This window comes from Pogona vitticeps, chromosome 9 (genome assembly GCF_051106095.1).
Source record: "Pogona vitticeps strain Pit_001003342236 chromosome 9, PviZW2.1, whole genome shotgun sequence".
In the NCBI taxonomy this organism is placed as follows: domain Eukaryota; kingdom Metazoa; phylum Chordata; class Lepidosauria; order Squamata; family Agamidae; genus Pogona; species Pogona vitticeps.
The window spans coordinates 16,943,109-16,955,863 of record NC_135791.1 but is presented as its reverse complement, the minus strand read 5'-3'; the positions used below and the strand labels follow the sequence as shown (position 1 = coordinate 16,955,863).

Below are 12,755 nucleotides of genomic sequence, written 5' to 3'. Positions count from 1 at the left end.
GGCACCACTGTATTTTCTTGAATTCATGGGAAACGGATGAGATGCCAGATGATTGCAGGATGGCTAATACTGTCCCTAGCTTCAAAAAAAAGGGGGGGGTGGGGGGAAAGGAAAAAAAACTTGGGAACTACAAACCAGTCAGCTTGATGTCAATCCCAGGGAAAACTCTGGAACAAATTATAAAACCGTCACTATGCAAGCACCTAAAAACACAGTACAGTGATAACTAGAAGCCAACATGGATTTGTTAAGAATAAATCTTGCCAGACTAATCTGATCCCAATTTTTGATTGGGTAACCACCTGACAGAGTGAATGCTGTAGATATTGTATATCTTGATTTCAGCAAATCTTTTGACAAACTGCTCCATGATATCCTGATTAGTAATCTGACTAGATGTGGGTTGAATAGATCAAACGTCAGGTGGATACACAATTGGCTACAGAATCGTACTTAGAGGGTGATGATTAATGGCTCCTTCTCCAATCGGGATGAGGAAACAAGGGGGGTACCCCAAGACTCAGTCCTGGGTCCAGGGCTCTTCAACATTTTTATTAACAGTCTGGATCAGGGGGTTCAGGGAATGGTGATCAAATTTGCAGATGACACAAAATTGGGTGGAATAGCTAACACCCTGGAAGACAGAAACAAAATTCAAAATGATCTAGATAGGCTTAAGCACTGGGCTGAAAACAAAAGAATAAAATTCAGCACGGATAAGTACAAAGTATTGCACCTCAGAAGATGAAACCAAATGCACAGTTACAAGATGGAGGATACCTGGCTCAGCAATACTACAAGTGAGAAGGATGTTGGAATTGCCATAGATCACAAGCCTGAATACGAGCCAACAGTGTGATGTGGCTACAAAAAAGGCAAATGATTTTTTAGGCAGCATTAACAGATGAGTTTCCAAGTCCCGTGAGGTGCTAGTTCCCTTCCATTCAACACTGGTTAGGCCTCACCTTGAGTCCTGTCCAGTTCGGACACCACACTTCAAGAAGGACGCTGACAGATTGGAACAAGTTCAGAGGAGGGCAACAAGGATGATCAGGGGAATGGAAACCAAGCCCTATGAGTAAAGACTGAAAGAATTAGGCAAGTTTAGTCTTGAGAAAAGAAGACTGAGGGGGTGATATGATAATCTTTTTCAAATACTTGAAAGGCTGTCATAGAGAGGAGGGGCAGGATCTGTTCTCAATCATCCCAGAATGCAGGACATGCAACAGTGGGCTCAAGTTAAAGGAAGTCAGATTTTGGTTGAATGTCAGGAAAAAACATCCTAACTGTTAGAGCAGTAAGAGAGTGGAACCAATTACCTCAGGAGTTGGTGAGCACTCCAACACTGGAGGCATTCAAGGGAAACTTGGATAATCACCTGGCAGATATGCTTTGACTTGTATTCCTGCATCCAGCAGGGGGTTTGACTTGATGGCCTTATAGGCCCCTTCCAACTTCAACTATTCTATGATTATTTACCTCCAACACTGTTGTGGTCCCACCTTTGGCTGGCTTTGCAATAGTGCTTTTAGAAGGCATCTTCTGTGAAGCCTAATAGACAGCAAGACTAGAATTCCCAGCATCCTCCAGATGGAGGTCTTAGTGAAAGCATGGCAGCATTGGAGCCAAATAACTGAAAGCCCTTCTCAATGGGGAGGAGGGATCTAGAGGTTCCAGAGTTGTGTTTGTAGGCTGCAGTGCCAACTCCCCCACCAAATTCCATGTCTTTATTAGAACACTTTAAAAAAATCAAGAGCATAGGCTAGCTTTCCACCCGACATGGGTCTTCATCAGCCTGCATATCAGAGATGGGTGTGATGCAAAAGACACATAAAAATTCCAAAGATCATGGCTAAATGTGTGGACCAATTCCTTTTGTTTGAATCTCCATCACCAGAGGTGAAATCTGCAGCCCCCATTTTGAAACTTGTTTTATATGAACAAATCCCTTCCAGCTCTGTGCTGTCCAGCCTGACGAAGATTTGTGTGGGGTCAAAAGCTGGCTTATGTTTGTGATATTTTAGTGGTCTAATAAAGGCAATAGACAGTCTTTCCTTTGGACATAATTACAGTGTACCTGCCATCAAGATATTGACTAGACCCAGCCGTACTTAATTTCAGCAAGGTGACTGCATAGTGTCCTTGGAGCACCTTCTCGAACTGTCTGTAACTGATTAGCCAAATAAAACCAAACATTTATAAGAATGCGTTCTAAACTGAGCATTTACATAATAGGGTGATTATTAATTTGAGAAGCACAACTAACTGCATTGTTCATGATGAGATAGTTATATTGGACAGTTCACAGGTGATGCAGAAACATGTACACACAATGCTACCTACCACCTAACAATATACAGGGATGTTGCATATTTCAAAGTAGCGTGAAGGTTAGATATTTCTAAATGTGCACACCTGACATTCCAGAAAGAAAGCAAGTCTGGCTTTTTTCTGTGCTGCAACAGTCAAGGGATTGAGCAAATATACTGTACTTCCAAAGAGAGTATCACTCACATATGCACCTAAGCCGGAACAGACTACACTGATCCCTTGAATTCCACAGGTCTAAGCAGAACAGCTTTGGTTACATACAGGGGTTCCCCCCCAATAAATAATAACTATGCCAAGAAATAAATATTTAAATAAACATTCAATAAATACCATGCTGCTATTCATCTCCAGGAAGAGAGAAGATGGGTCTCAGGCTTACCAAGGCCCCTGTTGTTGTCAGTGTCAAAAACACCAGTAAGACTATGGTTGCCCAGCCAGCCCTATCTCTTGGCATGTCAGTTCCTCATGGTGGCCAGCAAGGGTGCTGAGCCATGCTGGGAGGCTGATGCAGGTTGGGGGAAGTCCATATATATGTGAGTAGGGTTATGCTTTGTAGTTATGTTTTTCAGGACACAAATTTTGAAACTACACAGGGGTGTGGAACCCATAACCCCAATCCTGTTGAAGGGAGACATGCATATCACATCTGCATGTTGAATATTTGAACCCATTCTCAAAGACGAAAGACTGTGAAAACAGTTTGAGGCAAACAACTCCAGCTTGATATTTTCCAAATGTACAACCTGACCCCCCATCACAGCACCCATCATTTTCAGCTGCCACTGCCATGTTGACAAAAGATGGTGGGGATTATAGCACAACACTCTGCAAGGAACAACTGCCTTGACAGGTGACCTGGAGTGGGCTTCCTACCTCTCCCTAATTTGGAATGTTTAAAGAATTATTTGCAATGGCTACTTACGAAGGTAACAACAAACCTCAGGAGCAACTGTTACTTACTGACACCCTCCCTCAATTTATGAGAAAACAAAAGGCAAATGTGGAGAAGTAAGACGGAAAATAAGATATGCATAAGCAGACAAGGGTTTTCACCTACGAACACCAGCTGGCCACAGGTGCGTGCAGCTTGGGGGGAGGGCTACTCTGGGGCTCGACTCTAAGCTTGGGTGCCCAGGTTTTGGCAATGGTTAGGAGTGCCTTTGCGCAATTTAGTGCCACAGCTGCACCCATTCCTAGAAAGGTCTGCTCTCGCCATGGTGTACATGCCTTAGTTACATCCTGGCTATAATGCACTCTATGTGGGGCTGCCTATGGAAAGTATCAGGAAACTACAGCTGCCCAGAGTAGATTTTGGTCTGGATGGGCAAGATATAAATTAAATAAATAAAGTCCAAAATGCAACAGCCATATTGCTGCTAGGGCTGGTTACAGGGATGATATAATCTCCCTGTTACAGCCGCTTCATAGGCTGCTGATCGATTTCTGAATTCAAGGTGTTGGTTTTAACCTACAAAGCCAAGTTATCTCAAGGGCAACATCTCCCTTTATGGGCCTGCTTGAGTGTTCCAATCATCAGGAGAGGCCTTCCTCTGTCTTGCCTCCTTCACACGTGTGCTTTGTAGCTAAACGGGAGAGGGCCTTCTCTGTTGCTGCTCTTAGTATAGGTTACTGAATGGCTCCCAGGCAATCCAAAGCTTCTAGCATCTTTTATTTCAGCTCAGTAAGGGAAAGAAATAGATAAGACAGGATTTTCTTCCAGTTCCCAGATGTCTGTCCAATACAATGCTCATAAAAGAAATAACTAGAGCTAACACTTGCCGCTAACACTTACCTAACCCCCCTCCAAAAAGGAAAAATGGCTCTGATGGCCTTGAACTTCACATGCAACTCACAGTCTTCAACCACACTATTTATGGAAGTGGTCAGCATACTGGATTTATACACCAAGCCCATTGACCTCTTACCTGAAATACTCATATTAGCAAACTACACCAAAAGATCTCAGGAGTGTGACTAAAAATATCATAGAAATTGTGCTCCAAGGACACAGCGATACAACAAGATTGCCTTGGACATCTGGATGAGCAAGAATTTCCCCCAGGAAAACTTTGTTAGTGGCAACAAAAACTTTTATTATAATTTATTGATTATTTTGTCTTTTCAGTCCTAATGTGTCACCAACGGTTAACACAGGGCTGTGCAGAAATGTTTGCAAGGTTGCAGACAAAATCAAGCCCAATTCTGAATATGTATAAGGTATAATTTATATTGCTGCCCTTGTTCAGAGTTTGCTTTTTCAGCTCTTTGTAGAGATTCTAGTAGTACGCCTAAAGGGCCTAGAAACATTATGAGCAGACTGGCATGTGCAATCTAAGCAATGAACTACACTGAACTACACTGAAAAATCCCGTCCAGTTTTTTGATTGCTTAGAATCCTGTCATTCAGTTTGAGATTTCAATAGGCATGGCTAGCACAACCTGGCCCTCTTGAAGACAGGAGGGCCTGGCGTGCTCTGGTCCATGGGGTCACGAAGAGTCGGACATGACTAAACAACAAAAAAGCACAATCTGTAATTCTTTTCTTGGCAGTCATAAACCTTGAAAACAAGATTGCTGTTTGCTTTGGGGTGCCCATTGCTAAACAATGTATCCATCTTGTGGAAATGTAAAATGATAACAATATATACAATTGTTCCCGCATGCACTAGAGAAGTCAAAGTGTTCCCATGTCACCAATGGTAAAGGAACAGCATGGAATAAAGAAATATAGGAGTAGAATTGTCATCGCAGTTTCATCATGGGTGCTCAGAGGCCAGCTATTCAAGGAAATGGAAAATAACTACTTTTTATGTGTCCTCATGCACAGGGGAAAAACTATGTGCGTACGTATACATACAGGCACACATGACACCTGTGCTATTACTTTTCTGACAGTCTTCAATTCAGGGAAGTGGGAAGAATCTTAGTTCTCATCTCATAGGGATTACAGTACCTATATTTGCAGTAGAAGCAGATGATTTTATGGCCAGATGCACAAAAGATGAAGTGATCTGCTCTTCTCTACACTGCCTGTAAAATCAGAGGGCATTTAAAATGGAATTTCAGCTGTTATACTCAGTTCACATCTCCTTTGTTATAGGAAGAATACAAGTCCCCTGTTTTCCAAACACAGTGACCAATTATTACTGCTGCAGCCCATGGACTTCTAAACTTTCTTTCCACACTTTGTTGTACACAGTAGAGAAATTCTGTAATATATTATTTGGTGTATTGTGGTCACATGAAGTGCCTGTTAGACCTCACAATTGCCCTAAAGCAGCTCTCCCCAAGCAGGTGTCCTCCAGATGCACTGAACTTCTTCCCTCAGCCCTAGCCAAAGGTTATGTATACAGGGGTTGTAGCTGAGAGCATCTATAGGGAGACAAAACGGGGAAAATTCTTCTAAAGCATACTAACAGCAAGAGTTTGATGGAACACCCATTAAGAGTTTGGTAGACCACAAGCACTACCATTCCCAAGCAGAATGTTCTTGGTCACGGTGGAAAAAGCAGTGGGAACTGTAGTCCCATAGACGGATCAAGCAAAAGTTTATTTGTCCCTTGATTTCATTCATTCATTCAAGTTCTATACTGCCCATTTGATCAATGGTCACTCTGGGCAATGTATGGCAGTGACAACAACATATAATACCATTGTTGTTGTTTAGTCGTTAAGTCGTGTCCAACTCTTCGTGACCCCATGGACCAGAGCATGCCAGGCCCTCCTGTCTTCCACTGCCTCCCAGAGTTTGGTCAAATGCCATAATCATAATTAAAAATTAGATTCAAAATTGAAATTGACATTACATTTACAAACAGGTGGTAGTTAAAGAATATAAGCTAACAGACTCAGAGGGCTATTCACATGGAATATTTTGAAAGTCTGTAGGAATAAGAAAGTTTTGAGGGATTACTTAAAAGTTGCCAGAGAGGGGGACAGGTGAATTTTCAGATGGCAGCTAGTTCCAAATCCAAGGAGCAACTGCCAAGAAGGCACAGTTTCTTGTTTTCTTCTTCCAGGATTAGTGTTCTCACCCAACCAGCCCAGGAAGTATGGGTAGGATGGGAAGATTTAACCTCCCCAACACACACACACACACACACACACACACACTTCTAGAAAGCAAAACATTCCAATCTTGAGCCCTGAGCTGTTCTATACCTGATACTTAACTACCTGATTCCACAATATTTTCCTTTTCAATTATAATTGGGTCATTTACCCTTTTCCAGCAAATCAGGGACTCTCCATTTACCAGCTTCTGTAAGTGGTATCAGTGAGGAGAGTGATGTGCAAAATCTGATATTTAGCAATCATTATCCTGGATCAGATTCTGAATTAAAAGAAAGAAAGAAAAACAGAGAGATTGGTACAGCTTGTAAAAGCTCACCCTGGCAGGATTCCTATAAAACAAAGCTAGTGATAAATGCTTGTCTGAACAGAACATCTTCATGTTTGAATGAGGGCTTACATGACAGAATGTTCCTCCATTCAAAGATATTCTTCGTAGATGGAAAACCAGCATGTAAATGAGAAGGGAAGGCCACATGCCTCTCTCAAACATTGTAATTTTCTATGTGGAAAGCTGATGATTTTATTATTTTAAATGCAGAGATTCAATCAAACTCCCTAAAACCATGGCCAAAAGTGGTACAGACTCATCATATCAGAGTCCGAAGACAGACTTACCACTTTATGGAGAACTAGGACAAAGCAGTAAACCCTTCAGAGATACCAAAAAGAAAAGTCTCCCTATTTTATAAATAGTAGACCACAAATTCTTCCAGTCCAAGGATTGTCAATCTGTTCGGAACTGTCTGAAATGGGGAAGATCTCTCAGCCCTGCAGAGACAACCAACAGCACACAAGAATATAGATACATCACTGGAAAACATCAGTCCACTGCAATATTGTTCCTTTTCCACAACAGCCCAACTCCTGTATTAGAAGCACATTCAGAGAGCACCACTATTCCATCACGAAACAGGCAGACAAGCGCAACTTCATCTGTGTTTGCTAAAGGAGAAAAGCTTTTTGAGGATTGGCTGGATTTTAAAGGCAGTCTTCTGCAATTAAAAACACAAGCACAAAGACCTAGAGCAGACCTCTTGGATGCAGTTAACTCCTATTTAAAACAGAATTAAATTGCAAACATAACAGAGAAACATCTTAAGGAAAGCTTAGCAATAGGGTGGTTGGTCAATCAAGAAGTCTCTTTCCTTACCTTTACTCTCAGGCTCTGCCAAGTGTCCAAGTTCCACACACCAAGATTTCAGGACCTTACCTTGAACTCTCAGTCAAAAGCAGTGGAAATATACATTGGACACTGCAGCCTGGCCATAAGGGGTTCTGCCTTAGTACTTCCCTGTTTTATACTCCAATTATGCCTTTTAATGTAGCTCTCCCAAAATTGGAGCCCCCTCCCTTCCCAGCCACAAAGCTTTGCTGCTATTGAAGGCCAACAATCTTACTTCAGTGCAACTTCAAACCTTTCAAGATTAAATATTTTCCCCCAGATTAAAAGGCTGAACTGTCATGTGGCCTTATAAAAAGCTGGGCAATGGCGCTGTATGATTCGGCAAAGTTCCCCACAACTGTTTAATGTCAAATACAAGCCAAATTTGAATACATAGCTTGAGATGATGGAAGAGTCACCCGAAGTACATCAGGTGACTAAGCACTGTCAGAAGATCAGCTTTCATGGGCCAAAGTAGGAACAAAAGCACCATATGTCTAATCACACCACACCCCCACCTAAGCTAAAGATTGGCCCCACCCTCTCTAACCAACACCTCACAGCTTCTTAAAAAGCAAGAATAGCTGCCTGCACACAACAGGGGAGCTCACAGGCAAACCCTCCTTCCACATTCCCCCCCCCCCAGGATGGCATCTGTTCACCATGACTACCCCTTGACACCTGGAAGAGTTGCGTGCTCAATGCAAAGTGTCAATGCAAAAGCGGCACAAAGGAGAAGCAGGCTTGACAGCAACTACCGCCGCCTCCCCCCCTATAAGCCAAGTGAACTGACCTCCCCTTTTGTGAAGTGCAATCATGGAAGTGAGAGAGCCCACCCTGTTCCACAGGATTTACTGCCGGATAAGCATGCCCAAGATTGCAGCTTTATATTCCCCACTGGAGGTAGGCCTCTTGGGCTCATCATCATCATCATGTGCCCATCAAAGCTTATTTCCATCCTAGCATGATGCAAAAAGGCCCAGCTCCTTGCAAGGCAGCTGGAGGGCTCCCCCCCCACACACACCTACCATTTCACCCTACAGCCACCTAGCTTCTGGCCCTGGCACCCCATGAACACGGTTCCCTCCCCCCCCCCCAAATGAGGGGACGTCTAATCCCAAACCCAGGAACCAGAGCAGAGGATTCAAGGGCAGCTAAACTCCAGGCCCTGAGAAGGGAAGAGAGGAGGATCCCGACGATTCCGTGGCCCTGGCAGCTCAAGGCAACCCTTGAGACGGGAGTCGCCCGCCGCCACCAGCCCCACAAGCGCTCCCCCCACCCCCACCCCTCCCTCCCCACCCCCCAAACGCCAAAGGAATTCCCTTCCGAAGCAGGACTTCCTGTCGGGTCCCAGCATCGAGCCCCACGTCCAGGAAACGGAGCTCGGGGGGGGGGGGGGGTCCAAGGGCAGCCCGGCTTCGGATTCTGCGGAGGAAGAGAAGAGCGAGGGCGACTCCCCCCGTGAGGCAACCCCCCCCCAGCCGCACCCAAGGAACCGCGGCTCCCCGAAGGCTCCAGCTGCCGCCGCCGCCTCGCCTCCTCCCTCCTCCACCACCTCCTCCTCCTCCGAGGAGCCCAATGGCAGCATCCGCGGCAAGAAACCTCACCGGCTCTTCCTCGCTGTCGCCCAGCAGGCCCTGCAGGCGCCGCCAGCTCCGGCTGAGGCTCAGGAGGCTCCCCAAGGTGGCGTCCCCCGCCGCCACCGCCGCCGCGGCCCGCTCGCTCTCCCCGGAGGCGGCCCACAGCAGCAAGCGCGGCGCCAGGAGCGAGACCCGCGCGCGACTCCCGGCCCCGGCGCCCCGCGCCCGGCACCCGCCAGGCCGCCCGGGGAAGCGGCCTCGCGGCACCGAGGTCCAGGAAGAGCCACCGCCACCGCCGCCGCCGCCGCCTCCCGCTCCTGTTCCGCCTCCTCCTCCTCCCGCCGCCGCAGCAGTAGCAGCAGCAGCAGCGGCGGCTGCAGCCGCCATCTTTAAACGCTAAGAGGAGTCTTCGGGGGGCCGGGCCGCCACAATAACAATCCTCCACCAGAGCCTTCAAGCCCCGAGCGCGAGGCAGCCTGGGAGTCGGAGTCTCTCGACGGGCGCCTTTGCATTGAGAGGAGTAAAATGGCGGGCGGAAAAGAGACCGCAATTCCCGTGGGGCCACACGGCCCGGAAACGACTCACCGCCGGCTCTGTGCATTGTGGGAAGGAGAGTCCTCTTTGGGGCAAGGCTCCCGTGATCTAAAGGGGAAAGGGAGGAGGAAAGAAACTACGATTCCCGTGAGACACCTAGGCCGCACCCGGGCTAAGTTGCCCTCAGGCGTAGTGGGCGATTGAGGCGGCGGTAATGGTTGTTCCCATTGGAGTCAAGAGGGATCTCCCGGTAGGTCTGGAAGGATGAGATCCGAATTTAAAGCAAGAAGGCGGCAATTATCAGGAACCGTGAATCGCTGCCAGAGGCAAACAGAATGAAGAGTGGACCCCTTTCGCCTTCAAGCCGAGCAGAAGGCGCGGCAACAAAACTGCAACTCCCAGCATGCAGTGGGATCCTTAAGGCCTCATTCCAATGCACTCTGGGAAGTGTAGTTCCAGGCTCTTCCGCCTGCTGGACGGTGCGGTCTGTAGAGTATATTCGCAGGAACAGAAATCCCTGAAAGGCAAAGAAATAAAAAATAAAAGGCGCTGCTCTTTTTAGGAGACGACATTTAGAAACAGCGTCCTCTTAAAGAACGAGATAGAGTGATATTTGGCGTCTGAAGCGTGGGAGGGAGCAGAGATGCTCGCCCGTCCTTCTCCATGTATAGGGTTGATCTGGAAAGGGTCGAAAGCCTGCAAGCTTCGTCCCCAGTCTTCCCCCCCCCACCCCGCGCTTGAAAGTGGTCAGCGTTTGCAGAGAGTAAATGAAGGCTTCGCACCAGCCCTCGCTCGAACCGACGGAGCTGAGGCAGAAGAGACCGTGGACCGCCCGGCATCATGCTAGCTCTCCCTTTGCGTTGCCCTCCTTCCTCCCTGCCCTCACCCGAAGTGCATGGCATAAATAAACATTTAGAGTTATTTCTGTCTCGTTGACGTAGCGATCATTGAGGGCCGTTGCTATAGATCTGTCCAAAACATCCTTCTCGTCCCAGACACGCTGGAGTAGAGGAGGGTCCGTCGTGGTGGATGCACAGAGGATAATGGAAATTGGCAAAAAAAAATAAAAAAAAATCCTACGAAATTTGGAAGGGTTGACGTTGGAGGTATTCATGCCTCAGAGGATTCCCTCTAGTGGCTGGTAGTAACCCTAGAAACGTTTCTACGAAGGCATTTGAGCTCTGAGGGAATCCCCGAAGCCGCCGCCCCCCCTTCTGTGAAACTGGTCAATGAATAAAGGACGGATAAGAGAGCAAAATGATTGGTATGCACCATTTCAGCCTTGGAAGTAAGGGCTTTAAGGAAGTTATCTCTTATGTTAAAAAGTGAATTCGTGTTACCGGCCAGATTTGGGTTTCGGTATTCCGACAAGGAATCAGGCATAGACGCAGCAGCTGAACTAAAGGTACGATTTTATTTTAAAGAACAAAAAGCAAGAAAGGGACTTCCATTAAAAGCAGAGAAGACCACAAGCATATACTGTACATACATTTTAATATGCTATGACTCTATTGGTCAATTGTACCCCAACTTTGGATGCAATCCCTCATTAGGTTGTTGTTGTTTAGTCGTTAGTCGTGTCCGATTCTTTGTGACCCCATGGACCAGAGCATGCCAGGCCCTCCTATCTTCCACTGCCTCCCGGAGTTCTGTCAAATTCATTCTGGTAGCTTCGATGACATTGTCCAGCCATCTCATCCTCTGTCGTCCCCTTCTCCTCTTGCCTTCACACTTTCCCAGCATCAGGGTCTTTTCCAGGGAGTCCTCTCTTCTCATGAGATGGCCAAAGGATTGGGGCCTCAGCTTCAGGATCTGTCCTTCCAGTGAGCACTCACGGTTGGTTTCCTTCAGAATGGATAGGTTTGTTCTCCTTGCAGTCCAGGGGACTCTCAAGAGTCTCCTCCAGCACCACAATTCAAAAGCATCAATTCTTTGGCGGTCAGCCTTCTTTATGGTCCAGCTCTCACTTCCATACATCACGGCTGGAAAAACCATAGCTTTGACTATGCGGACCTTTGTTGGCAAGGTGATGTCTCTGCTTTTTAAGATGCTGACTAGCATCACTTTCCTCCCAAGAAGCAGGCATCTTTTAATTTCATGGCTGCTGTCACCATCTGCTGTGAACATGGAGCCCAAGAAAGTAAAATCTGTCACTGCCTCCATGTCTTCCCCTTCTATTTGCCAGGAGGTGATGGGACTAGTGGCCATGATCTTATTTTTTTGGGGGGGGGTTTAATGTTGAGCTTCAGACCATTTTTAAAATCTCTTCTCTTTCACGCTCATTAAGAGGTTCTTTACTTCCTCCTCCCTTTCTGCCATCAAAGTGTTATCATCTGCATATCAGAGGTTGTTGATATTTCTTCCGGCAATCTTAATTCCGGCTTGGGATTCCTCCAATCCTACCGTTCGCATAATGTATTCTGCATATAAGTTGAATAAGCAGAGGGACAATATACAGCCTTGTCGTACTGCTTTCCCAATTTTGAACCAATCAGTTGTTCCATATCCAGTTCTAACTGTTGCATCCTGTCCTAGTTTGTTGTGGTCCACACAGTCAAAGGCTTTTGCATAGTCAATGAAGCAGAAGTAGATATTTTTCTGGAACTCTCTGGCTTTCTCCATAATCCATCGCATGTTAGCAATTTGGTCTCTAGTTCCTCTGCCCCTTCGAAATCCAGCTTGTACTTCTGGGAGTTCTCGGTCCACATACTGCTGAAGCCTACCTTGGAGGATTTTGAGGATAACCTTGCTAGCATGTGAAATGAGTGCAATTGTGCGGTAGTTGGAACATTCTTTGGCGCTGCCCTTCTTTGGAATTGGGATGTAGAATTATCTTTTCCAGTCCTTTGGCCACTGTTGGGTTTTCCAACTTGCTCGCATATTGAGTGTAGCGCCTTAATAGCGTCATCTTTTAAGATTTTAAATAGTTCAACTGGAATGCCCTCACCTCCACTGGCCTTATTGTTAGGTAAGCTTTCTAAGGTCCACTTGACTTCATTCTCCAGGATGTCTGGCTCAGGGTCGGCAACAACACTATCTGGATTGTCTGGGACATCCAGATATTTCTGGTATAA

The 12,755-nt window shown here is 46.3% G+C and overlaps 1 protein-coding gene across 2 annotated transcripts in view; it reads right to left on the bottom strand.

Annotated features, from left to right (window-relative positions):
• Positions 1-9,549, bottom strand: part of KMT2B (lysine methyltransferase 2B) — a 78,249-nt gene extending 68,700 nt beyond the window's left edge. For both annotated transcript variants that reach the window (XM_072980015.2, XM_072980016.2), the window contains exon 1: positions 9,175-9,549. In XM_072980015.2, the coding sequence (XP_072836116.2) occupies positions 9,175-9,534 (360 nt within the window). In that variant the 5' untranslated portion in view covers positions 9,535-9,549. The remainder of the gene's footprint in view (positions 1-9,174) is intronic.
• Positions 9,550-12,755: the final 3,206 nt, after the last annotated feature.